Genomic DNA, 27,490 nt, shown 5'->3' with positions numbered 1-27,490 from the left:
TCTTATGTAGCATCCCCTTCCTAGTGGCCACATCAAGGATTCGTTGCGGAGGGTCAATAGCGATGACAAAGAGGAGAGGGGAAATGGGGTCCCCTTGGCGTAGCCCACAGCCGTGCTTGATGGGGGTGCCGGCCACCCCATTCAGCAGAACCCTCGAGGAGGAGGAACACCACAAAGCCGCAATCCAATCTCTAAATTTACTTGGGAGCCCCCTCACCCGGCCGCAGCCTCACCCGGCACCCCTCGCCACGTGCTGCTCGTCGGCGATCCCAGGAGCTTCTGACACCGCCAGCCTCGCCCCCCCTGTCGCCAACAATAGTCCTCCCCCCTTCGCCGTGGTCCACAAGGAATGAAGCCCGGTCTGTCGCGCTTCTGCAGACAAAGCCAAGCCAGCCAATGCTCGAGCTCTGCTCCCCCACAATGCTGCTGCTGCCATTGGCTTCGCCTGCCAGGCCGCCAGGGTTCGAGGCCTCTCCCACTCCGCCGCTGGTGTCCAGCGGTCCTCTGCGGCGCACCCCATCTCCGGTGCAGAGGAGGAGGGCTGATGCTGCTACCTGTGCGGTGGGGCTTCAGTGCCTCGCACCGTTGTTCGAAGACCGTGAGGAGTCCATTCTTCCTGCTCCTGCGGCGACCCCTCCTCGGGCCCCTGCTGCTCGCCGCAAGACGATGGCCGGGGTTACCATCTCCAGGGTTGGGGGCACCCTGTCCATCCACAAGACACGGCCGGCCAGTCGTGCCAAAGCCAACGCCGCGCTGGCTTCTCGTGCGGCCGAGTTCCTCGTCTGCCGCTCTCTGGGCATCATCAAGGATGGTGAGGACGTCACCTCGGCAGCTCTTGATGCCTTTGCCGAGCGTTTCAAGGAGGAGCTTTCGCCGGAGGTGATCGCAGACATGCGCAGGCTCTTCAAGTTGGATGAAAGCAACGCCCAGGCTGTTGAAGATGCCCTCCTGGTGCATGGTGGAGGAGGAGCGCTGGACCTGGAGAGGCCCGGTGAGGAGGCAGCGCTACAGCAGACGGCCAACTGAGCTGCAGTTCAGGACCTGAGGGAGTACTGTGATCAATGATAGTACAACATGTTAAAACTCCAGGGAAAATTAGTGGTGGAGTTAAGTCTATGTTCAGGGGTATCCTCGTTGTGTGTTTTGGCACAGAACCATGTATCAGCTACGTGTGTCCAAGGGTTGTGTGTGTTCTGGCACTGGGAATTGTTGGCCCTTGTGCTTTTCTGTATTATGTGTGGGCTGCGGCTCCTCTATTAGCAAATGTGTTTGCTGCTGCTCGTTCAACCACTGTCTGCACTGGGGCGATTGATGTGCTTGCTCATCAGTGGCCTTGCTTCAGGGATTCCTTGGTTTCATCATGTTAGCACAACCGATAAATTTTCTGAGCTGGAATGTTCGGGGCCTCAACTGCCCGGACCGTCGGTCCACGGTCAATGCCACCATCGCCTCCTCCTCTTGTCATGTGGTCTGCCTTCAAGAAACGAAACTCGACAATATCAACCAATTCACGGCCGCCTTCTTAGGGGGTCATCGGTTGCGTAGCTTTGCGCAACGACCGGCGAACGGTACCAGAGGGGGGATCCTGCTGCTCTGGGATGATCTCCTAGTTGAGATATCCAACATCACTACCACAACTTTCTGCATCTCCGCCATGGTCCGTGTTCGCGAATCGGGGGCAATATTTAAAGTAACATCCGTCTATGGTCCTACTGACCCCGCCCTCAAAGACGCTTTCTTTGCCGAGCTCCTTGGACAGAAACCGCCGGTGGGGGTGTCTTGGCTAGCCTGTGGGGACTTCAACCAAATTTATCGGGCGAGGGATAAAAACAAGAGGAATGTGAACCGCAGTAGGATCAACCGTTTCCGGGCAGCGCTCGATAGCTGCGAGCTCAAAGAGATCCATCTTCAGAATAGGAGGTTCACCTGGAGCAACGAGAGGCAAAACCCAACGCTGAGCAAGCTTGACTCCTTCTTCTGCAACGCCGAGTGGGACACAACCTTCAACATGCATGTGCTCCACGCCCTCTCCTCGTCCCTCTCCGATCACTGTCCGCTTTTGCTCGCCGATGATAAGGGGCCTAGGCGGCCTAAGACTTTCAAGTTCGAAAACTTCTGGGTCTCCATGCCCGGTTTCAGCGAGGTAGTCCAAAAGGCATGGGATGAGCATGTTGATCACACTGAGCCCTACATCATCCTCTTCCACAAGCTCAAGAAAACGGCTCTTCGTCTGTCGCAATGGAGCAGAGGTCTCTTCTCTCGAGCCAAGGTCCATCTCCAGGCTGCCCTTCTGGTGATTCTTCACCTTGACATTGCACAGGAAGGCAGGCAATTAAACACCGAGGAGCTTGACCTTCGGGCTAGGCTTAAGCGGAGGGTAATAAGCTTGGCCGTGCTTGACAAGGCACGCAAGAAGCAGTGTGCTCGCATCTCAAACATCAAAGAGGGTGATGCTAACACCAAATTCTTTCATAGACGGGTCAATGCGCGAAGGAGGAAAAATCATATCCACAGAATCATGAATGATCATGGATGGGTGACCGAGCACGAAGCAAAGGAGAAGATATTCCATGAGCACTTCACGCATGCAACGAGAAGAGGGGATAGGAGTACCAAGGACTTCAACTGGGAGGAGCTTAACTTGGAGAAACATAAGTTTCAAGGGCTTGACTACCCCTTTACCGAGAAGGAGGTAATTGAGGCGATCAACGACATGCCTAGTGACAAGGCTCCCGGGCCGGATGGTTTCACGGGTGCTTTCTTCAAGAAGTGTTGGGACACCATTAGGCATGATTTCATGAGGGCGATCGACCGTTTCGACTCCCTCCACTCAACAAATCTGCATTGGCTCAATTCCGCAAACATTGTGCTCCTACCGAAGAAGGAAGGGGCGGAGAGGGTCGTCGACTATAGACCCATTAGCCTCATCCACGCTTTTGCCAAGATAATTGCAAAAGTGCTCTCCATCAGGCTTGCCCCGCACATGTCCACTCTCATCTCCAACGTCCAGAGAGCTTTCATCAAAACGCGGAGTATCCATGATAACTTCATGTATGTCCGTAACCTTGCTCAGCGTCTTCATAAGTGCAAGACTCCTTCCCTTCTGTTCAAGCTTGATATGCGGGCAGCATTCGGTGCATGCGATGAAAGATAGATGGATCGGGTGCTAAGCTTGATGGAAGAGCGTACAAGGAGCTTTGCGCTCCATCCCACTTTCGACGTTATTGTATAAACTCAGTCCAAACACTACAACGACTGTAGAAATCGAGCACGTGACGCCACTCTGTCCAAAGCCCAAAGCGCTGGCTAAAACATTTCTAATAGGAAAGGTAGTACTATTCGGGTTGCTCGGGTCTCTCCAACAAGACAATGCCAGAAATGTGTGGCATTCTTTTCCTTCAGAACATGCAAGACTTGCGTGCTGTTGTATTAAGAATAAGCAGCCAAGGTGTTTTTATTCTTCCAGAAATGTGCGACACTGATGATAGCATAAAGACTTAGGGGCGGCTAATTACTCGATCACTTTCTGTTCACCTTGGACCGTGGTATAGTACGTACCTTGGACCGTAGTACCTAGTACGTACGTACGTTGGAAGTGGGGGTTTGCCTGGCGATGTCATCGTCGGTCATGGGTGCACTAGTTAATGGCACCCGAATAGGTTGGTTAACTAGGGTTTGGTGGCCTGGGTCCGGCCGGCCCGACTCTGACCTTATTAACACAGGGAGGGCCTCGTCCGGAAGTACACTGTGCTCCAAGTAGCTGCCCTACACAGCACGACGTGTCAATCACTTGTACCCTTACACTACACAGCTCAACGTGTCAATCACTTGTACTGATAAATTGCACGAGGAGGCACGTACAGGACCTCACTCCACTCCCCCACTGCATTGCATTGCATGAACCACACGAGCCCACGACCATGAGTACGTAGGCCTGCAGAGCTTCCTTCGTCACCAAAATGAATGAACATCACTTGTCCTTCAAAAAATTGGGTGGGCATTGAGTTGTCGATGTAGACGTCACTGCTTGAAAAGCGGTGGATCTTGCATCTTCAGTTCCTGCAGGAAGCACATTAATTTTCTGTACTCCAAATGGTGCTGCTTTTCAAGTTTGTTTCTACTCCGATCATTGATGTGTTTCATCGACAAAAAGAAGACCATGATTTTTTTTTCTTTCAAGAAAACTCCCATTTGTTTATCTTCAATCGTGCCAGTACAACGAACATAAAAAATAATAAAAATTACATCTAGATTCGTAGACCACCTAGCGACGACTACAAGCACTAAAGCAAGCCGAAGGCGCGCCGCCGTCATCGCCCCTCAATCGTTGGAGTTGGGCACAACTTATTGTAGTAGACAGTCGGAAAGTCCTCGTGCTAAGACCCCATAAGACCAGCGCACCACAACAGCAACTGCCGTCGATGAAGAATAACATAGATATGAAGGATCCAACCCAGAGATACACGAACGTAGACGAATAACGACAAGATCCAAGCAAATCGATCAAACATAGATCCACCGAAGACACACCTCCACACACCCACCAACGATGCTAGACGCACCGCCAGAACGAGAGCTAGACAAGGAGACCTTTATTCCATTTTCAGGGAGCCGTCGCCATCTCGCCTTCCTGAACAAGACACAAACCTTAACAAAACGGAAAGAAACAATTAAAATCGGAGCCATGTCGCCGGCCCTTGTCAGGGTCCACCGCGCGGGTCGAGTAATATAACAAAGTTTAGTTTGTGGTTACTGAACTATCAAATCTACTACTCTGTCACTGAACTCTCTGGTCCAAGCGACGAATAAGATGGTCGGAGAGAGTAAGTTTGTTTCCGTTCGAGAAAGTGGAATCCAGTTAGTTACTCCGAAGGAGAGTGCTACACAAGTACTACTGGTAATATGATACGCAAAAGAAAAGAAAAACAAGTACTGGTAATATTTTAGAGAGATGAAAGTACCTTTTAATGCTACTGCCGCGATGCCACAAACAGCCCAAAATGTTACCCTCACATCGCAACAGCAATAGTTGGTACAATCGGATGGTTAGTTCAGGACGTACTCCAGTTAATAGACGATGGTTGTTATGGGGGTTAATCCTGACAGGTTAACGGCAGTCCGTGCTTGTCTTCATCTATGAGACGACGACTATTGGTTTCTGGTCTAAATACAGGAGCCCACCGGAACCTAACTGTGTGGTCACTGAAACTAGATATTTATAGGGCGACAGCGACCTACTGTCTCCTAGTTTATACTCCACATAACATATGCTCAGGACCTAGACCCCTTTAGTTAGCAACACAAATATTTTTCTTTTAGAAAATACTCTTTAGTTAGAACCACGCATAATAATTACTCCCTCCGATCAATAACAAGTGTCGTGGTTTTAGTTCAGAGTAGTATTTTTCTCATAAGGGGCAATGACAAATGCAGAGAAGGTGGCCATTTCTTCACCCAACTCTCTGTTCATCCTGTCATGTTTCTTTCTAAAGAAGCTGGCAGGGAAAAGGAAAGTTTGACAACAGAGCATTGTACTATATGCTCAAGTCCTACCAAATGCAGATTCTGCTCTCACCAGTACTTATTATACACTAGGATGATCTTTTTTTTTGGAAAAGGATAGGATGATCTGTAGTGGACCACTAAACAAGAAGTTTTGAATGGAAAGGGCACACTTTGATTCTAAAATTATACAAAGGTAACCAACCGGCGGTTTATGTTAGTACGGCGTTCACCGTCATGTCTCGTTAATTGCGGTTTGAAAAAGAGCCACATCACCTTCATTGCTTAGAATAGGGGCTGCTTACCGCACCGGATATGCACGCGCCTCACTCAAGGGTGGATATCTTGTAAACATCTAAGCGCGATTTCGCAGTCACGAGAATGGGCAGCAGAGGACATTGGGTGCATTAAGACGCCATTTCGCAGTCATAAGAATGGGCAAACAACATTAGGTACAGCAAACACAATGTTCAATGGAATGTATATCTCGGTACAGGCCTTTCCGAATCATCTGATGGATCACTCAATGGGCAATGTCACATTCACAAGTAAGCACAAAAACACACCCTCTAGTGATTTGAACAATCTAATAGCCAATCGTCTCTTGGCTTAGCTAACATCTGTGAGTTGTCACTGGACAGATAAGAGAAGATTTCTTTACCTTCCATCAGGAGAATAGCTTGCTAAAACAATGGAGATCTGGTAAGGTCCTTGCACTTTGACAAGGTAAAGCAGAACTAGGGTTTACATACTTTTGCCATCAATCCATTTTTATTTCTGGGGGGGGGGGGGGGGGGGGGGGGGGGGGGCGGGGGCCCTTCTTCTTTGTTGCTAAGTTAAGGTCTTGACTGGACACATTCCTATAATTGACCACAAAGAAACATAGTTCCAACAAGGTGCGGTCTTTTTTCCTGTGCTGTACTTTTTACTTGTTGAAGATTCGTTGGTGATATATTTTCTCTTCTGCCCTCACAGTTGCAGATAAAAAGAACTTCTCTTAGCTGGCATTCCTCTCAAAGTTAATGTACAGCCAATCCACACGTTTTGTCTATTTAAGCATTTGTCGTGGTAAGCAGTTGGTGTGATGTGCAAGTTTATCAACTTCAGCAAGTGCATTATGTACAGGGTACACAATAAACAGGAGCAACAACAGCAAAGGGGCGAAAACGGACCGTACACATGCCTCGCTTGGGAATGGCTAGCAATTGAACAATGGGCCCTGGTTATTTGCAGCACTAAGCTAGATTAATTGGGGGCCTGTTGAGAGCAGTGCGAGGCTACGACGAGACAGAGACATAATGAGCTCAACTAGCTTGCAGTACCAACTCTGCATTATTTTCAGGCAACATACGATGTAGTTACGGTGTAACAAGACCATTTGCTCCCAAACCTGGACCACCAGTCCTTAATGACCACATAGTCCATTGATAAATCAAATGATTTCATCGTGAAATAATATTCATATTCATTAAACCAGCCATGGATAAATATCTAGAAATGATACACATATTTGGGGCTCAAATTCAGTTCATGTCAATAGTTTTTATACTCCACCTTCCAACTATTACTATCCTAATTATTGCTTGGTATGTCCTTGCCACTTTGCAAAAGTTCAAATGGTAACAATTAAAATGAAGCTGGTTTTGAAGGAAGAAGAACGATGGCATGGACTTTCTTCATTTCCATATAATTTAACTAATCAGCATAAAAGAAAGATCCACAGAGCTGAGACTAGCAGTTTACAACAAAAGTCATTAGACAGAAAAAGAAAAAGCTAGACCTCATAGATGACACAGGCCCAACAAAATAACCTATATACAATACATGCTAGGGATCGTCTGTCCTTTAATCCTCCTCCTCCGGCTTCACAAAGAATTCGATAAAAGCAATCCGGCTTGGCTGTTGAGCCCCTCCAGCAAAATTATGGTAGGATTGCGTACCTAGCCTTGCAACTGAAACCAGGTGCTGGATTTTGAGCATCCCTCCCCTCCCAATCGTTACTTTACTCCCACGATTCTCCTTCAAGACACTACTTGGAACATTCGAGGTAGTGGCACGAAGAAACTTGTACTTATACCTTGCAGAGAACTGTATGGTCAGCACAAAGAAGCATGCTGTAGATTTTAGGCGCAAGAGTTTTACCTGTAGGACAGTTCTTGGTCACACTGGAATGCAATTAGAAGATCCGTATTTGCATAGTAGGAGAATTCAATCTGCCAAATGGATTAAGTGGCATTTAGATATGGACACCAATGGAAGCTATCTGAATTGCAGACAGAAATTCATGACACACCTCCAAGTCACCATGCCCTTCGCCTTTAAATATTACTGAAGGGGGGTCTGGATGAAACTGAATCTGAATGCTGGAGCCTGGCCACTCAAGGTCATCAATTGATTCTTTCAGGATGGCAGACTGTCATTTGAAGAGGTGAATCATTAGTTTTGAGGTACTAAAAGTATGAACTCATAGCAGGGAATACTGCCACAAAAGATGGAGAAAGTATTGCAGGTACCTTAACAGTAAAAGTGACTGGAGTATTCCCTGCATGCTCAAAATGGTAATCCCAAGCGACAGTATCAGGAATTCTGGTTCTGATTTCTGCATGTATACATGCATCTGGAGACCCCACTGACCTGCGCTTGTGTTACCAGAATATAAAGCATGAGCAAAATGATAAAATCTACACACAGGATAAAACGATTGGCTTGCTTTCATTGAAGTTCAGAAGAGGGATAGATATAGCTCTGCTTGTAGCAGTTACAGAACCAGACACCTACTGAATCGTGCATTGTGGGCTAGTATAGGCTAGGACAAGTCACGGAGTAACTGAACGTGACAAGCTAACGTAACAGTACAGCACTGAATGAATGTATACACTGACACAAAAGTCCCACGAGAACTGCCTGGTAGTCAACCTTTTTATTTGTTTCACATTACTTACATCCATATCCAGAATTAACTTACTTTGAGCTGAACATGAAGCTTGAATGTTTATTTGTTGTCCTCATCAAGGTTAGATAATAAAGAAGAGGGTAGAGTCAATCCAAAGTATGGACAAATAGCTACTCCCTCCGTCCCATAATGTAAGACGTTTTTGTAAACTATGTTAGCTTTCAAAAACGTCTTACATTGTGGGACGGAGTAGTATTTAGTATTATCCAGCACAGTAAGTCATTAGATCAACTTTCCAAAGATCATAAATCATAAATGCAATTTATCCACCACGACTATGCAAATGTCTAGTGAGTTACATGATCAATTGACAGTACTATATAGTAAGTACGAACAAAGAGATCCGTGTAGACAGAGAAGATACATACCTGAGGAGAAGCTGCATGTCGGGGCCAGGGTACCGGATCTCGACGGGGGAGGCGAACCCGGGGACGGTAAACATGTTGAGGCAGTCGACAAGGAGCCCCAGGCTGAGGCCGAACCGTGGACGACCCTCTGCACCATAGTCGTACTCGGCAAACAGCTGCAACGGCCAATCCCCACTGAAAATTCAGCGGCCGGGATCGGGGAGGAAAAAACGCAAACACCTGGCGGGCACGAACCTCGCTCTTGAGGTAGACCTTGGCCTGGAGGCAGCCGCTCTCCTCCACGTTGACCACGATGCCGTGCTGCGACAGCTCCACCACCGCGCCCTGCACGACGAGGCAAGGCGGCTCTTAGACGCGGCCAGCGTGCGGAGGAGAGGAGAGGGGGGCGGCTGCTGACCTGATGCTTGTTCCAGCGGACGCAGGAGAGGGCGTCGACCATGCCATGGACGCAGTCCACCACGCAGACCAGGTCCGGCGCCTCGTCGCCCTGCCCGGACGTCGTCGACGAGCTCATCCCCGCAGCTCCGCTCCTCGCCGCCGCCGCCGCCGGATTCTGTTCTCCCGCCCTCTTTTTTCCCTTTTTTCTTTTTGCTGCCCCTTCAGCTGGCCCATTCCTAGCGGTTCAGGCCTTGGGTGCTAAAAGGGCTCTTCAATGGGCCTATCCATAAATATTTACCCTTAAACCGTCGTGGCCCGACCCAGTTACCACATAGTATCGCCAAGGTGACGCCATCCAGATGTCACGTGTTTTTCTAATTTTGTCTATACTATCAAAAATACCAATACATATATTATGAAAATAATAATTTAATATTTTTATGAAAATGTTCATTCCGTATTTAAAAAATGCAAATGCAGTGTACAAAAGTATTTGATATACTTTTAATAAATGTTCAAATATTTCAAAAATATGTAAGTGACATTTTCTGAAAAGGGTTATACAATGTAAGAAAAATATTCTTGTAATTCATAGAATATATATGCTAAATTTATAAAATGCTAACACATCTGAAAAAACATTTCTGTGACATTTTTTCAAAAAATATTATCCAATATAAAAACATGTTTGCATAGTCCAAAAGAATATATCGTATCATACAAAAATTATTCAAAGTTCATTTCAAACAATATACTAGACATATACTCCCTCCGTCCCATAATGTAAGATATTTTTTGACACTACACTAGAGTAAAAAAACGTCTTATATTATGGGACGGAGGGAGTACAAAACAATGTACAATATGCATGAAAACATATATTTCAAAATAATACTAATCATGTATTTGAAAATATTAAATGAGTGCAACAAAATGTTCCTCTTGTATATGGAAATTGTATAATGTGTATAAAAATGCAGACATGTGTTGCAGAGAAATGAAGAAAGAACAAAGAAAACCAAAGACAAGTTGAACAGCTAAAAATAAAATAAAGACAAGAAAACGTGTGGAACAAACAAAGCAGAAAAAGACAGGCTTTTTTTTAGAAATCTCGCCACTTTATTGGTTCAAGATAATATTAGCCGGTCCACAACCCCAGCCGCAAGAGGCTCGCTGTAAGGGTTTAGTCCGGTGGATTCTATCTAACGCTCGTGAGCGTCCAAACGACGGGGCTTCGCTGAAGGCGCTCCGAGTAGAGTTGGCCCGTGTAGGCGTCGCTGGTTTTTCTGTTTCTATTTGTTTCTGTTTTCAAATATTTGTTCTGAAATTAAAACACAGATCTGAATTCCAAACAAATTCTTTTTCAGCATATATCACAAAAATGTTCACGTAAATTCAAATATTGTTCAATGCATATCAAAACATTTTCAATTTGAACTTTGAAATTGATGAAGATATATAAAAAATCTATAAAGATCTGGAATTAAATAATCACCTTTTCAATAATTGTTCAGGTTTTAAAGTTTTGTTTGAATTTCGAAATTTATTCATGTTTCCAAACATTATTAAAATATTTTAAGGAAAATCGTTCAGTTTTGTTCCAAGAATTGTTGGAAATTTTGGAGAAAAAAACAGATCTATCGCTGTACATTTTACTTTAACATTGGCGCTGTAATTAGGTCCTACTCAGTAGCTTTTTTATTTTTGAACTAGGGTGTAGTCGGTAGCTAGCTCATGTGGTTGGCATCCCTGCTACTCAGCATGAGGTCAGGTCAAGAACTCCATCGCGTGCGTTTTGTTTTTCATGTTATTTTTTTCGCTTGTTCCTTGGTCAGAGAAATGGAAGCTCGCGAGCACCCAATAGGAGCTCTCGTTTAATGCAACCTCGCCTCAAGCAATGCACAGAATGGGACCGTAGGCCTTGAGTTTTTCGGTTTTTTTTCCTTTCAGTTTGTCTCTTTTTTTACTTTCTTCTTTTACTTTTGCATAGTCTTCAATATTCTAAATCCGTATATTACGGAAAACGCTTTACATAAAAATTAAAAATTTTAGTAAAGTATTTGAAAAATGACAAATGTGTATAGGAAAATTGTTTCTCATGTATACAAAAAATATATACAATATTTACGTAAATGTAGTTCATGTAGTTAAAAATGTTAATCAATCATTTAAAAAAGTAATGAAGTACTGGAAAAATATTAATCAAGCATTTGGAAAATATAGAATGTGTGATGAAGAAATGCTTCTCATATATATGAAAAATGTGTAATGAAGAAATACAAAGCATATACAAGGTGTCTAAAGAAATGTTGATCATGTATTTAATAAATGTTAAAGAAGTATAAGAAAATGTTTCTGATCTATACGAAAAATGTACAGAGTATGTTGAATAAAAGTAGACATCAAAAAATATACTCCCTCTGTCCCATAATATAAGACATCTTATGAGACTATTTATAATAGTGCCAAAAAAAGTTTTTACATTATGGGATAGAGGGAGTATATTTTGAAATCTAGTTCTATGTTTAAAAAATGTTAAACATGTATATTAAAATGTAACTAATGTATAAAAAATATACATTGTGTGCTAAAACATTTATGCCACTAGAAAATATTTGTCCTGCATTGTGTGCTAAAGCATGTATTTAAGAAAACTATAATTCACGTACTTAAACAATGTTCAACTTCTACCCTAACAATGTTTCACGTGTACACCAATGTACATTATATATTAAAAAAGGTGACAAGTCGTAGAAAAACCCTGATGTAAACCGACAAAGATACAAAAGCGATGGAAACCAAATTGTGCAAACCAAAGAAAAAAAATGGAAAAGAGTGCAAACAATGAAAACCAAGTAAGATACCAAAAAATGGAGAAACTCGTTAAAAACCAGAGTGAAAAAATAAACTAAGAAACGATACAAAGCAGTTGAAAATAAAGAAAAATGACGAAGAACTGTGGAAAAGAGCTGGAAATGGGCAGGTCTAAGGAAATCGATAAAGAAACAAAAAAACAGAAAAAGAAAAAGAAAAAGATCAAAGAAACATGCAGTGAATGTAAATGGGCCGGCCTATTACTGTACGGCCACGAAAAATGTTCAGGAAAGACGAGAGCTAATCTCATATAAGAGAGATATAGCTCTCACGCGGTGTAAGCGAGATATAAATCTGGCTCAATTTTGCGCCCAGGGCTATTCCTCGGACGCCCAAACGACACGAGAACTATATCTCGCCCATAGCGAGATCAGCATCCGTTGCAGCTTGGTTTTCCCACACATAGGCCCGCCTCACTTAGCTTGTTTTTTCCTTTCGACATGTTTCATTCGAAAACTATTGTAGCTTGCGGGAGGTTTCGATCATTGTATGTGTTTTGGTCCGGTTTTCTTCAGCTTTTTTCGTTGTCTATTTATTTTTTTGTTTTCCTTTCGGGGTTGTTTAGTTTCCTGATTTGTTTTCTCTTCTTTTCTTTGCTTTTTCTGGTTTATTTCTTTCTTTTTCGGTGTTCATGTTTTTTTCCATCTCGCATCTTTGTTTTATTTTGGTATTGTTTGTTTCTTTCTAGGTTTCACTTGGTTTTTTATTTTTCTTTCTTGTAATCTTTTATTCTTTTTCCGTCGGTTTTGTATCTTTCTTTCTTTATTTCCATCGTCTTTCATTGCTTCTTTATACACTTTTGACATTCTTCATTACATGATCAACATTTTTTATGTATATTGTATTTGTTTGTACATATTATTTGTATACATGAGAATTATTTTTCCTATTCACATTTAAAATTTTCAAAATGCTTGAATTTTTTTTTGAAATACCTGATTAACATGTTTAGATGCTTAAAAATTCTTGATCAAACATTTTCAGGAAAACTGTGTATTTACTTGTATACATTTTTCATTTACATGAAAAACATTTTCTCTATACAGATTTCAAAATTTTCACATGCTTAATTTAAATAGTTAGAATATTTGGAATAATAAACAAATGAAAAAATATAAAACAAAAAACGTTGAATAAAAAAGAAAAAACGAGGCTGTGAGACGGTTCGTTCTCGCGTTCGACCAGGCCAGGCTGCCCTAGTCCTCGCTACAAGCGAGACATAGGGACCTCCCCTGCGGGCATTAGATCTGGCCCATCTACAGGGCGGGGAGCCCATGTTTTTCTTTTCGTTTCTTCCTGTTTGCTTTTCCTTTTTATTCATTTTCTTCTTTAAAACATTTTCAAGAGTTCATGAATTTGAAAACAGTTCTCGATTAAAAATGTTTTAAATTCAAAAAAATGTTCACAAAGAGGATGGGGCGCGCGAGGGGGTATCTAGTTGCCTACACATGGAATAGGATCCCCGTAATTTCTGAAATCACTAATTGAGGAATACTCCTGTAAGATCAACCCCACCTCCTCATGTTGTGACAAGTGGCACGCTGTACGTGCGCCACTTGTCACCACTTGGGAGTTTTTCCTTTTTTCGTAGATGCGTTTATTCAAAAAGTATTGTCTCTTAAACCATGCGTCCAAATCTCGAACCATTTTCACCGTTGGATTACTCGCGTCGAGATCTTTGAAACTAGATCCCATGTTAATAGGTTTCGATGAACATTTTTTAAACAAAAAAAACTGGACGAAAAATCGGACAAAAAAACCGAACCGGAAGCACGGTTTTAATTTCTTTCTGAAAGACGCACGGCCGTGCCTCTCGCAGAAACAAAACCGTGCCTCTCGCGGAAGAAAAAAATATTTTTTTGTTTTTCTAAGAGGCATGGCCGTGCATCTCTCGAAAGCACAACAGTGCCTCTTGCTGAAGTAAAACGAAAAAAATAGAAAACATATTTTTTTTGTTTCCGAGAGGCACGGCCATGCCTCTCGCGAAAAAAAACAGAAAACATTTTTTTTTTCGTTTTCGAGAGGGACGGCCGTGCCTCTCGTGAAAGCAAAAACGTGCCACTCGCTGAAGCAAAACCATGCCTTTCACGGAAAAAACATGTTTTTTCGCAAAAACATTTTGTCCAAAAGCTAAGACAAAACGATGGGAAACCAAAAAACCAAAAAAACTGCTTTAAAAGCCGAAAACACATGCGGAAAAATATATAAAAAAATCCGGAGAAAGCGCCCAGAGCGCGACACGTGGCGGCAGCTAGGAGCGCGCCAAGTGGCGCTGTCAGCCCACCCACATGTGATCGTTGCGAGGCTCCTAAAGGAGCGCTCGTCAACTAGTTGCTCCCCGCAATTTCTCGTCTCTTGGGAGAGCTATAGAAGCCTCGCCTCTAGAGCGGGCCTTGTTTATATTTAGTGGGCCGGAATGCTAAAACAGTTTTAGAAAGGTTCTATAGCCAGGTTTGGACCGGTTTTCTTCTTTCTTTTTTTTATTCTCTGTGTTTGCTTTGAACAGTTTTCTCTCTCAGTTTTTACATGTTTTTATTATTCTGGTTTCTGCATTTCTGTTATGCTTTTTCTTTAGGTTTTTTTAACACATGTCTATCTTTTCAATAAATATTGTACATTTTTCGTATACATCAGAAAATTTTGTATACATGTTTAATTCTTTTATGTACATACTAACAATTTTCAAATATTTTTTTAATTATGTGTTAATTGTTTTTGAAATGCACGTTAAACTATTTTTTCAACTATGTGAACGTTTGTTAATTACTCCCTCCATTTTCAAAATATAGTGCGCCTGCGCTTTCCGAGGTCGAATTTTGACCATAAATTTAACGAACGAGACCGACTGCGACAGGAGGAAAAATTACATGATTAAAAACTTCTTTCAAATACGAATTCACTGATATAACTTTTGCTCCCGCCGCAATCGGTCTTGATAGTTAAATTTACGGTCAAAGTTGAAGCACGAGGATAGAGAAAACACTACATTGTGGAATGAAGGGAGTATTATATAGTTGTGAGATATTTATAGAATATCAGTTGTATAATAAAACATAAAGCATTTTTTCATGAATAATTACATGTAGTGGACCTCTCTCCTTTCATCACTACTAGGAAAACCCTAATCAGTAGCGCTGGTTTTTAAGCTACCAGTAGCGCGGGCACCAGCGCTACTGCTACGGCGCTACAGCTATTTTGTAGCAGTAGCGCTTGTTTAAACCAGCGCTACTGCTATCTGTATGTAGCAGTAGCGCGCCTCTGTCCATCGCTACTGCTAATACTAGTAGCGTGGGCTTCAAAAAAACGCTACTGGTAAGCAGCGCTGCTACTACTCCAATACCCCACGCTACTGCTAGTATTTTCTTTTTTTATATTGTTGTATTCGTATTTTTACAGTTTTTATACAGTTACAACATACACATACACTGGAACTATATGAAAAGGAATGTCTCATCATCATCATCAAAGTGGTACAACATAGTCTCATCATATCAACATAGTCTCAACACAAATGATGTCGATCTCATCATCTCGAAATAGTGATACAAGTTAATGATCACATGTCTCTTACATTGTCACCGTAGACACATGTTTCATCATCTACCTAAACTAAGACATAAACGATAAGAGCGATCATGATGATCAAAAGCGGTATGATGTAGTAGTTTTTGCGGCGGCGCTGGTTCTGAATCCCCTGTTGTGCTATGAATCTCAAATAATTAGCTTCGGCTTCCGCTCTGCTATCAAACCCTTTCTGGCTTCCGCCGGAGAAGCCAGAGACTTGGGCCTGACACTCTGGCCACTCATCATACACACCCGGAACATGCCCTACATACACGACATACCACTTCCTCGCCATCGTTGATCTATATACCTGTCAGAGATGCACATATATATACCATGAAGCGAATTCAACAAAACAGTTATGAAATAGAAGCAACATATATAGTAAAAATAGTTAACAAATTTCATCGTACTGAAAGTAATTAACTAGAGCGCGGCACCATACATCTAATAGTTTCGTCGTACTGAGAGATTCGAAGTTTCGTCGTACATAAAGTAACAAGTAACTAAACAGACACATTGTTTTTAAGCAGTGCACTCTTCCCATCTATCCATATCCGGAAGGGTGTCACCAAGCTTAGTGAAAGGCCTCATGTCCTGACGCTGTAGGGCAATGCGGGTTCGGACGTCAGCTCGCGATATTGGGCCGCCGTAGAACATCCCATTCTCTTCGAGGACATCTTTGACGATGATGGACACAATTTCCTGTTGGGTCCGGTAGAAATCATTTCAAAGTCGATTATCTGGCACGGCTCCAAAGGCTTCGACCCATCTCTGGATATGGGTATGGGATGAAGATTTCATGCAAAGTGATTGCACATCTCTTCTGTACTCCATCATTAGATGGATGGCGTAGAATCCATCATTCTCACTTCTTGTTGGTTGCTGGATGCAACAGAAGTCAGTCTTGTAGCTGAAACAAAGCCCGGCCTTATTTGTTTTTTTTGCATTGGACGTAGCCACCCCGCATGCTGAAGCCAGTATAGCTCTGTCCAGAACATACTTAATGTGTGTGTAATCTTTCTTCTGTATGTTCTTCGACGGGTCCAAATATAGAGCGCGGGAGTAACGCGGGTAAAGAACAATGAGAACGGCACGACACCCTCCGCTGCGCAAAATACACGATCAAGTTTAGCCTCCATGCGTGCAAAGTAACTATTGAAATGCACGAAAGGATGTATGTGTGCTATCCGCGGATGTCTTACCTGGGATGATAAGGTAGGAGAATCGTTTCTTTGTCCTTATTGCTGACCAAGAATTCTTCGATGTACTGACTTGCATATTGACGGTTGGCGTCGTTGATTGACAAGAAGCCCTCATGCATGTAGTATGGGCCCGTGACCGCAAGACCGGTGACTTGCTCTCTCTGACGATGTAGTTCATGTGCAGCGCATACAGGCGGACGAAGGTAAAATCGAGTGTCCTCATTTGAAACATCTGGAAGATGTAATCAAACCTCAGGAAGAAGAGGTCCGCGGGGCATGTGTGGACATACATCTTGCAACTGCTCGGCACATGAACCGTATAAAGTGGGTATCCTGAATCATCCGAGGCGAGGAGGCTTCTCTCTGTCGAAAGCACATGGTCATGAAGTCTCCTGAGATCCCCTTCTATGGCAGCTAGTGCATTCGCCGGTACCATTGGTTGTCCCACGACATGGATTAATGGCGCGTGTTTCATCGGTACACGGTCAACCTTGGTCGAAGGCGGCTGGCTGCTAGAACCAACATTGCCAGCTTCATTGGATTTTCTCGCCGCCGGTCTCTTCCTCTGCTTCTTCTTGGGCTCAGGTGGTGGTAGGTCTGTTAGACCCTCCTTGAGCACCACCCCTAGTGTTGTCGGGCTCAGCTTATTAGTTCTTTTTTCTTTTTTTTCATTTCATTTTGCAAAACTTCCTTTCTTTTTCTTTTTCTTTTTCTTCTTATTTTTCTTTTTCTTTCATTTGCACTTTTCTTTTTCTTATCTTTCTTTTGCACTTTCCTTCCTTTAATTTGGTCTGTCGTTAGAGCAATACCACTGTTACCCTCCGAATAATAATTAGTATAATATATATTACATGATTTGACCGCTAACATCGGTATACAAAAAAGACACACACAAACTTTGGGGATTAGTTTGTCAGCTTGGGCGACGATGACGCTTTAGACTGATATTCTTCCCTCTTTTGTTCATTGTCGAATAATTGAGCCCATGGTCGTGAATTTTCCTTCTCCAAGGATTACGATCTTTCGTAGGTAATGTAGTCTTCATTCTTCTTTTGACATATGTTTCGTCGTCATCAGCATCATCTTCCCTCATCGGATCACCATACTGGTCATAGTCTTCCTCGTTGGCGACTCCATCCATTCCGGCGATGCTCCTTTTGCTTCTCCTCACGACAACACGACTGGGATTGATCGGATCAGTTATAAAGAAACATTGTGTCACGTGTTTAGCGTGTACCCATGGCTCATTTTTGGCGATGGCGTTGACGGTGCCGCTATCATTGTAGTCGGGAATACACATGGTAGTGAAATGTTGGTTTTCTCTGTGTACATTTTTAGCCCATCTGACACGGAACATCGTCGCGCTATGCAATCCAGAGTAGTTAAGCTCCCATATCTCTTCGACCCTTCCATAATATCTTTCAATTACATTCCCGGTCATGGCTTCCATCGTCACCCCTGAGTTTTGGTCATCACTGTTTATATTTTTCTTCTCCGTGTAGAACATGTATCCGTTGATATCATATGCTTGATAAGTCGCGAGGTTGGTCGAGGGGCCATGTGCTAAGGTGTATATGAGTGTTCCATTCGGGCAACCCTCTTCCGGGGGATTAGCCAGAACTCGCTCTTTGATCCAACGCACGAAAATGGAGTTGTGCTCTCTAATAACTTCAGCGTCCGTCCTGTGCACCCCACGGTCACGGTATTTCTTTGCGATGGTCTCTTTGTGCAGTGTCACGAAATCTTCTAGCACATCTAGGTGTTGTAGCACTACTAAGTTTTCCCTGTCAATGTCGTTTTGTCGGCCCGAGCGTAACACATTCAAATCCCTATGACCGTTGGTGTGACCTTCGCCTTCGAGCCTTCCACAGTGCTTGTTGACGGGCAAGCCAACAACACGGTCTTTGGTCAGATAACTCTCACAGAAAGAGATGCACTCTTTGGTCAGATATCCCTGGGCTATGCTTCCATCTGGACGGGACATGTTACGAATGAATCCTTTGATGACCCCATTCATCCTCTCGAACGGCATCATGCTATGCAGGAATGTCAGCCCTAGGTCGATGATGTCGTCCACGATATGGACACATAGATGCACCATGACATCAAAGAACACGGGCGCGAAGTACATCTCTAGCTCATTCAATATGACAACGATCTCTTCTTGTAGCCTATGGAGTTGCTTCACACTGATCGACTTTCGAGAGATAGCATCAAAAAAGTGGCATAGGTCAGTAAGTGTCTCACGCACATGTGTGTCCATAATCCGTCTAAGTGCAACCGGGAGTAACTGCGTCATCATCACATGACAGTCCTGAGACTTCATCCCACTGAACCTTTTTTTCTTAGTGTCCAGATATCTGCTTATCTTCCCACAGTATCCGGAACTAACTTTGATTCCAGCAAGGCACTTGAACAATTGATCGACCTCCTTCGGATCTAAGGTGAAGCAAGAGGGGGGGCAATATTGTTCTTCCTTCTTGTTTAATTTTTTTGCCCCTATCTTCCGTCTCCGTCTCCGTCTCGGTCTCCTTTGATGACCTTTTACCGGGCATTTGGAGATCTTTCCTGATTTTCAAAAATTCCAAGTCTTTTCTTGCCTTCGGCCCATCCTTGGTCCTCTCCGGCATGTTCATCAATGTTCCAACCAAACTCTCAAGGATATTTTTTGTGATATGCATTTGATCAAGGCTATGAGGCGTGTCGAGTATGGGCCAGTATTCCAAGTCCCAGAAAACAGATCTCGTCTTCCATACCTTCAGCAGGGGCTCCGACGCCTTTTTCTTCGTCTTTCCCGGCGAGGGGCACTCTTTCCAGTTCTTCAATAACTCATATATTTCTGCACCGCTACGCTTACGTGGAGGACCTCGATGCTCAGCCTTACCATTGAATAGATCTCCACGCTTTCTCCATGAGTCATCCTTCTCGAGCCATCTTCGATGCCCCATGTACAAGATTTTCAAAGACCCGCCATCTTTCGATAGCTGCAGAGAAGTTGTATCATCCATGCACCTCGTGCATCCGCAATATCTGTGGCACACCTGGCCGGAGAGATAGCCGTGACCGAGATAGTCCTGCACCGTCGTGATCAGCGCGGCTCTCATGTAGAAATACTCTCCTTTGCTTGCATCCCATGTCTTGGCCGACGTTGTCCATAAGGTCTGTAACTCCTCTTTCAGTAACCCGAGATACAGATTTATATCATTTCCCGGTTGTCTCGGCCCTTGAATAAGCATAGACATGTGTATGTATTTTTCCTTCATGCACAACCAGGGGGGAGGTTGTATATCCATACAAACACAGGCCATGTGCTATGATTGGTGTTCTGGTTGCCAAATGGATTCATCCCATCACTACCAGCGCCAAGCACGATGTTCCTTAGATCATTTGCGAAAAAATCAAATTCAGCATTTAATGCTCTCCACTGGCTAGCATCTACGAGGTGTCTCAGCTTCGGCTCATCTCCGTCATCTGGCTTCACCCTCTCCGCGTGCCAGCGCATAAGCTTTTCTTCCTTAGGATCTACGAAATACCACTATAGACGCGGAGTGATCGGAAAGTACCATACAACTTTCTGTGGAGCTTTCTTTTCGGCCTTTTTATATCGTGAAGCATTGCACTTTGGACAGATGGTTTTTTCAGCGTGCTCGTTCCGATATATGATGCAATCATTGATGCATGCATGATATCTAATCTGTGGCAGATCAAGAGGGCACACGATTTTCTTTGCCTCATTGACACTAGTAGGACACAGGCTTCCCGCGGGAAGAACCTTCTTTAGGTACTTCAGAAGCTCATCCAGGCTTGTATCTGTCCATTTGTTTTTTGCCTTCATCTTTAGAAGTTCTAGTGTGAAACTCAAGCGGGTCACCTCGGGATTATTGCAACCATCATACAAAGGAGTCATCGAGTCACCTCCAGTTGCGCCAGTTTGGCCTCCTCTCTAGAAGCAGCTCTGTCGCTAGTCGTCTTCTTGCGAAGCAGGTCTCGAACATGCGGGTCCCGCATGGCTGAACTTAGTAGCGACGAAGAAGGTGGCGTGTCCGCGTCTTCTCCGCCTTGAACTGCCTCTTCGCCATCATTTCCGAGGCCGTCTTCCTCTTCGGGCACATAATCGGTCATATCTTCGTCTGGTGGCCCCATGTCGTTATTTCCTGCCCCGTCGACGTCCTCATCATCATCATCATCACTTATCCACCGAGTATGGCCATGCATGAAACCATGCATGAGCAGGTGCGCCTTGAATTTACCACCCACAAAGGGGTCGAGCCTGACTCTTCCTTTGCATTTTCGACACGAACATAAAACATCCTTCAGTCTTTTTTCATACATGTCATCCACAGCGGATTGCCAGTATCTTTCCACCTTCCTTCCATTGACCTTCATGATCACCTGCGCGCGAAGCAAATATTTTAAACACGTATATATGCATGCATGGATCAAATTCATACAAAAATTCGGCATGACCTTCCCTAAATATAGGACATATTGAGTTTGCATGCCCGAAATTCGCCGAAATGGAATTGAATAGACATTTCGGCAAAACATAGGCAACTCATGTCACTCACATGCCACACACAATTCGTTATATTCATATCGCACATAGTTTCGGTCCTAATCGCAAACACACATATTTCCATTCTTGCACAACTCTTTTTTTGCTCACCAATTTGTCGAGAGGAATATCGAGAACCTTCTTATAATTAGCTAGTAGCTCTAGATAGAGCTATGAGAGGGAGGAGGGAGGGCATTAATGGAGGGGTGGTGGAGGGGCAAAGAAGAGAAGGGGAGAAGGGGCAAAAGAAAGGAAGAGGAAGGAGGGAGGGCATTAATGGAGGGGGTGGTGGAGGGGCAAAGAAGAGAAGGGGAGAAGGGGCAAAAACAAGTAAGAGAAAGGAGGGAGGACATTAATGGAGGGGGAGAGGAGGGGCAAAGAAGAGGGGGAAGCATTGAAAGACAAGCAAGTGCAAGAGGGAGGGGGAGAAAGAAAGGGGGAGGAAGAAGAGGGAGGGGGGGAAGGTGGCAGATATTTTGGCTGGCGACCATAGCAGTAGCGCTGGGCACCAAAGCGCGCTACTGCTATATGTGCCAGCCAAAATATCTATTGGTACATAAAACTAGCTATAGCGCTTGCCCAAAAAACACGCTACTGCTAAAAGATTGCACATAGAAGACGTAGCAGTAGCGCGGCGCTACTGCTATTTTCTTAACAGTAGCGCTTGTTAGGGTACCAACGCTGCTACTATTTTTTGGCCGGGGGGTGTGGTGTAGCGAACTTATCAGTAGCGTGCCTTCTAGAAACCAACGCTGCTGCTAAGTTCTACCAGTAGCGCGTTTTGTAACACACGCTACTGCTAATTATCAGTAGCGTGGGCTCCAAAAAGCACGCTACTGGTAAACTTCTATGTATAAGCCTTTTCCTAGTAGTGCATGGTTACTATTAAGGTGTTTTTTTCGTGCATGACTATATGATGAGGTGGCATGCTTCCATATTAGATAAATAACTTAGTGGGAATCAACTTTAGCTATATAGTAAGGGTGCACCTGTAGGCACGTCTCAGTAAAAATATCTATATTTTCATAAAATTAACATATGTGAATTTTAGTGGAATGTGCACCAGTACAAAATTGAGTCAGTATGTTACAAAAATTTAAGTTGTGCTTAACATGAGTCAAAAAAATATAATTGCACTCTAATTCTAAAAACTTCCCATTTCAAAAAATAACATGGTATACTTCTCAGTTCTCACACAGAAAAAATATATAAAAGAATCTTCAACCTTTCGCATTACATCTTAGAGTAGTATTTGTTTCATTCAAATACCGCTCTAACAAACTACACTTTGGTCTAATTAATTGCTTGAGAAACATAAATACAAGATCAATACATGAATTATGTATCCATATTCCTAGCACGACAACACATTGATATTGCTCTCGACATGGTCTGTATTAGCGTCACAACTTTGTGTGCTTACTTCAAGTCATGCTCGGGTGTGCATGCTTCAAGCAAGCTCTGGTTCAAGCTAACCATATTGTCCTCTCTTGCTTCTATCAATTGCGGTCCTCCCTACATGCTTAGCAAGCCCTGAAGCCCTCTTCTCCACCCAAACAGTCTGCCTAAAAGAGCTCATTGATTAGTGTCATAATAAAAAATGATGCAAATTGATGAAAGCTATCAAGGCAATAAAGCTTCTAGACAAAGGGTCAATACTAGGAATATGTTACAAAGAAGAAGAAAGCTGTTAAAGTTGTGTCGAATATTATTGTACAAGTTAGGTTATAATTGGACTTGGTTTTGGACTGTGTGTAGACAGGGTAGGAGTTGTGTCCTAATATGACACCTGTATCCTAGGCCTCTCATATATAGCGGGGATAGACACACGATGTAACCTATGCCAACATAATAGCACGGACACACGGGGGGAGCCGGCGGCGTGTGCCGGCGCCCGGGCGGCCGGGGTGCGGTATTGTAGCGGTGTCATGGGGAGGAGCGCCCATAGTCATGCCCCGGGGATGTAGCCATATCGGTGAACCTCGTTAACAAATCTTGGTGTCGTGCTTGATCCTCGATAGAAAGACGGAGCGCCTCGGATTTATTCTAACAAGTGGTATCATGAGCAAGATTCGATTTGAGGTTGCGGTTGTTGATCTAGAGGTGGTGCAGAATTCGTCAAGATGGATCGTCGTCGGTGGATGCTTGGCAGAGGAAATTCTACACTGGATGAGAAGCAATCGGAAACAGGCGGAGAGGGTGTTTGGATACTCTCTAGTCATGTGACTAGTAGTAGTCAGACTAAAAGTTTTTAGTTAGGCCCTGTTTGGAAGGTGACTACTACTAGTCAGCATTAAATGTCTCAGTATTAAATTCTTCTCTCTCCCTTCCATTTATCTCTCTTCTCTCCCTTATGCAACAGCAACTACCGCTATACTCCCGTGCAAGGAAGGAAAGCAGCAAAGTCCTGTTCCTTTTCTCCCTCACGCCATGCAATAGCAGCTCTCAATACCTTTTTTTTCTCTCCTCACGCAAGCAACACAAGCACCAGACTATCCCTCACGAAATTGTCCCATAAGGAAATCAAAACTGTCCACACATAAGAAAACTAAAATTGTCCCATAACGTTACATGTTGGAAACGAAATAAATAACATCAGAAATTTCTCAATGCCTGTTGAACAAACCATCAGCAATCGTATCTCTCACTCGATTCATATCCACTGAATCTAGCTCCATTTCTTCACCCCTAGTGTTACGACGCCTCCTCCTCCTTGTTTCCTCAAGGAGAGGTTGATAACTCTCATCATTGTCACACCTATCGAATTCCTTGTCCGCCAAATGACTTTCACGAATAAAATTGTGCAAGGCCATGCATGCCACAATAATTTTTGTTTGCTTGCGTAGAGGATAACTTGGTACTTTGAAAAGAATCCTCCACTTATTTTTCAAGACTCCAAAACAACGCTCAATGACATTGCGTAGTCTAGAATGAGTATAATTGAAGTGCTCCTTTTTACCTCTCGGCATGGTGCCTTGATGGAACTCTTGAAAATGATACTTTTGGCCCCTATACGGTGCAAGATAACCCTGTTTGTTGGGGTAGCCCGAGTCAACAAGATAAAATTTCCCTGTTCATGGCAATGCATTTTAGCAAATGTCAATGTAAGGCATAAAACTATTGTACTGAGTATCAAGTTTCGTACCTGAAGGTGGATGTGGAAACTTGTGATCAAACCGGCTAAGAGCATCCTTGAATGGCCTCATATCATGGACCGATCCAGGCCACCCCGCAAGCACAAAAGTGAATCTCATGTCGAAGTCACACACAGCCATAACATTCTGACTATAGTAACCATGTCTGCTTAAATACTGTGGAACCTTGTTTGGTGGCACCACAACCGGCACATGAGTCCCATCTATTGCTCCAATGCAATCATTGAACCATGGGTACCACTGAGCACCTCTTAACCTTTCATGGACAACTCTAAATTCAGGATCTCGTGGCTTAATGATGTCAATGGAAAGCTTAACCATACATTCCAAAACTTTGTTAAACTTTCTACTGACTGTCTCCATGGACCTGATAAACCGATTCTCAGCATGTCTAACAGATTGGGGAGATCCAACTATATATAAAAAGAGAGCTAAACTCTCAACTGATGACATTTTCTTGGTTGACTTCAGTCCATAAGACTCCATTAGCAGATTATGTAGTTTATCAAACACCGGTGGGTACATCCTAAACATTTTCTAGCAATCTGTTCTGTTTCCTAGAGTTCTCACTACCCATTCATATCCAGACTCTTTAGCTTTTAAAATTCTCCTTTCCCCTTTAACCATGAAACGATCCATGTAGTACATACCAAACATGTGGGCGACCATACCTAGTTTGTTGAGCCTCTGCCGCCTCAACTGAAGTAGTGCTAGCACTCTATTGGTCCTTGTATATTCTTCTTCCTCATCACTAGAGTCATCATCTTCATCAGTCCTGTCCTCATCACTAGACTCATCATCTTGGTCTATACTGTCCTCATCACTAGATTCATCCTCATTCTGCAAGAAAAGCACAAACAAATAGAAATCATGAAGTCTACAGACATAATGAACATATCATCAACACATGCAAATACACAGATCGGTAGATAATAATTTGTCCAGAAACATAATGATTAAGGCCACATTAGTCCACAAATCATGTCATCCACGACTCAAGACACAAGAGGACACACATGACTCAAGACACAAGAGGACACACATGACTCAAGACACAAGACTAGCTGACACAGATCATTCTGCCTTCATATCTCGCCATCTGCTGCATACATGTTCTTTGCCCTGCACCATCTCTTCAACCATATCAACCTAGCTTCAGGGGTCTTCATGTTCTGGAAGACAATTCTGTTGTGTTTCTCCTTGAATAAATCACAAGCAACAAAGTACTCAACTGACTCTTCTGATGCTCCACACTCAATGGCAAGGTTCTGACAGTTTTTTACTGACTGAGCACGTTCCTCACTTCTCCTAACCTTTTCATTGCCTTGGTTCACAAGAGCCTGCAAAATAGAGTCTGTTTTCTCACTTTCCTTCTCCAACTTAGTTTCAATGTCCTTCATATATTTTACAAATGGACCCCGAGTTTTGCCTTGAGTACGAGGCATGTTGTCTAAAGTTTTGCTTCTCTTTGAAGGACTACTAGCTGTACTCCTTAACTCTGAGTGGCTCCCTCTCTTTTGAGTGTTGGTACTCATAGGGCTGGACACAAAGCCTTCATTGCCATCCAGGTCATCATCATTATTTAACTCCAAACAATCTTCTGTCCCAGGAACATAAGCAGATGAACCATCCACAGCGACCTCATGAAATATCTCATGTAACAGGGGCATATACTCAGGGTTACCATTTCTAAATTTCTTGAGATTTGGTCTGTCCTGAAAAGAAATAATAGAAAGAAATCAGCATATATATCTTCTGTCATTGGAACATAAGCAAAAATGAACACTTGAAGGAGAGGGAGCAAGAATATAAGCAAAAATACCTTGATTTCTTTCTCCCACCAATCTGCAGTTGCCGTCACTTCGCCATCTAAGCCGCGGCCGCAGCCGGTTTGCTGCTGCAACCATACCCAATCATTGTACAAGCCCTTCAAGTTAGTTATTTTGTTCTTGAATTCCCTGCCTGGATGCCACAGCTTTGCCCTTTCCCAATATTTCTCCCTCATATTCTTGTACGCCTGAGGGCTCCAAACTCTACCAGCGTAATTGCCAGCATCTATTTCCTCACAAGCTATTTCACATAAAGTCAATGTATTTCTGTCTGTCCAGTTAGCCTTGCTTTTTGGCCTCTATTAAAAAAATGTATGAGAAAACAGAACAAGTACTATTTCAGATACTGTACTATTTTTGATAAATATGACAGAACAAGTAGCATGAACAAGTATTTTCTTTCATTTGTCCAAACTGAACACCTTGCTGTAGTTTCTACTTTCTACTTTCCACTTAACAAGCTGTAGTTTCTACTTTCTACTTTCCACTTAACATACATTCATTCAAGCAAACACAACAATTGGACAAATATTGTACCTGGATATGCTGGTTCAGCATGCTGTCGTCTTCCTCTGCCTGAACATCTTCTTCAGCTGGTTCATCTTCTTCCTCAACATCTTCTACCATGATCGGTGCTGCCTGCCGCTGCCTGCCGCTGCCTGAGCGACTTGAACCGGCACCACCTCGTCCCGACGTCGCGACGACCTGCTTGGCACGACGATCTGGGGCCCTCACTGGGGGGAGACCTTGGCGAGGTGGACGACCCTGCCGCTGCGCCACACTGTCCGATCTGGTCCGCTGGAGGGGCACACCATGGCCGGCCGCACACCCGGGATGAAAAAGGTGCGTGTACATGCCCATGTTGGGGTAGGAGGCGGCGACGGCGGAGTTGCCGTTGAGGTCGATGTTCTCCAACCCGATGGGAGCGCGGAGCCCCCCGGCCACCGAGCCGCGGCCGAGCCCCCCTGCCACCAAGCCGCGGCCGGCGGATCCCCGGAGACGAGGGGGCGTCATCCCCCACCCGTCCTCGTCGATGTGGTGCACCGCAGCACCGGAAGACGCCGTCTGCGAGAAGAAATCGAAGGGGAGTTCGCCGTCGCCGTCCAT

At 43.9% G+C, this 27,490-nt stretch overlaps 2 protein-coding genes and 1 pseudogene across 2 annotated transcripts; 1 reads left to right on the top strand and 2 right to left on the bottom strand.

Annotated features, from left to right (window-relative positions):
• The first annotated feature begins 83 nt into the window (after positions 1 to 83).
• Positions 84 to 1,026, top strand: LOC125518257 (uncharacterized). Its single transcript, XM_048683159.2, has 2 exons — positions 84 to 88; positions 228 to 1,026. The coding sequence occupies exons 1-2, from the start codon at positions 84 to 86 to the stop codon at positions 1,024 to 1,026; spliced, it is 804 nt and encodes a 267-aa protein (XP_048539116.1).
• Positions 1,027 to 7,163: 6,137 nt separating this feature from the next.
• LOC125520897 (uncharacterized) lies at positions 7,164 to 9,358 on the bottom strand. Its single transcript, XM_048685939.2, has 7 exons — positions 9,221 to 9,358; positions 9,058 to 9,147; positions 8,824 to 8,978; positions 8,016 to 8,136; positions 7,796 to 7,915; positions 7,645 to 7,715; positions 7,164 to 7,579 (listed from the first exon to the last, which is right to left on the bottom strand). Exons 1-7 carry the CDS (start codon positions 9,335 to 9,337, stop codon positions 7,348 to 7,350), a joined length of 906 nt encoding a protein of 301 aa, XP_048541896.2. The 5' UTR covers positions 9,338 to 9,358; the 3' UTR covers positions 7,164 to 7,347.
• A 16,281-nt stretch (positions 9,359 to 25,639) lies between these two features.
• On the bottom strand, positions 25,640 to 27,490 carry LOC125520555 (uncharacterized; annotated as a pseudogene).

Source organism: Triticum urartu, chromosome 7A (genome assembly GCF_056163025.1).
Source record: "Triticum urartu cultivar PI428250 chromosome 7A, HENAU_Tu73, whole genome shotgun sequence".
Lineage (NCBI taxonomy): Eukaryota > Viridiplantae > Streptophyta > Magnoliopsida > Poales > Poaceae > Triticum > Triticum urartu.
The sequence above is the reverse complement of the archived record's forward strand: the minus strand, read 5'-3'. Positions and strand labels throughout refer to the sequence as shown.

What these genes read in the sequence shown, in the direction of transcription:
- LOC125520897 (XM_048685939.2), bottom strand. Translation starts at nt 9,337, where the DNA reads ATGAGCTCGTCGACGACGTCCGGGCAGGGCGACGAGGCGCCGGACCTG. An exon ending in CAGTCACTTTTACTGTTAAG is followed by an intron (nt 7,916 to 8,015) that starts GTACCTGCAATA and finishes TTCAAATGACAG; the next exon opens with TCTGCCATCCTGAAAGAATC. An exon ending in GACCAAGAACTGTCCTACAG is followed by an intron (nt 7,580 to 7,644) that starts GTAAAACTCTTG and finishes GTTCTCTGCAAG; the next exon opens with GTATAAGTACAAGTTTCTTC.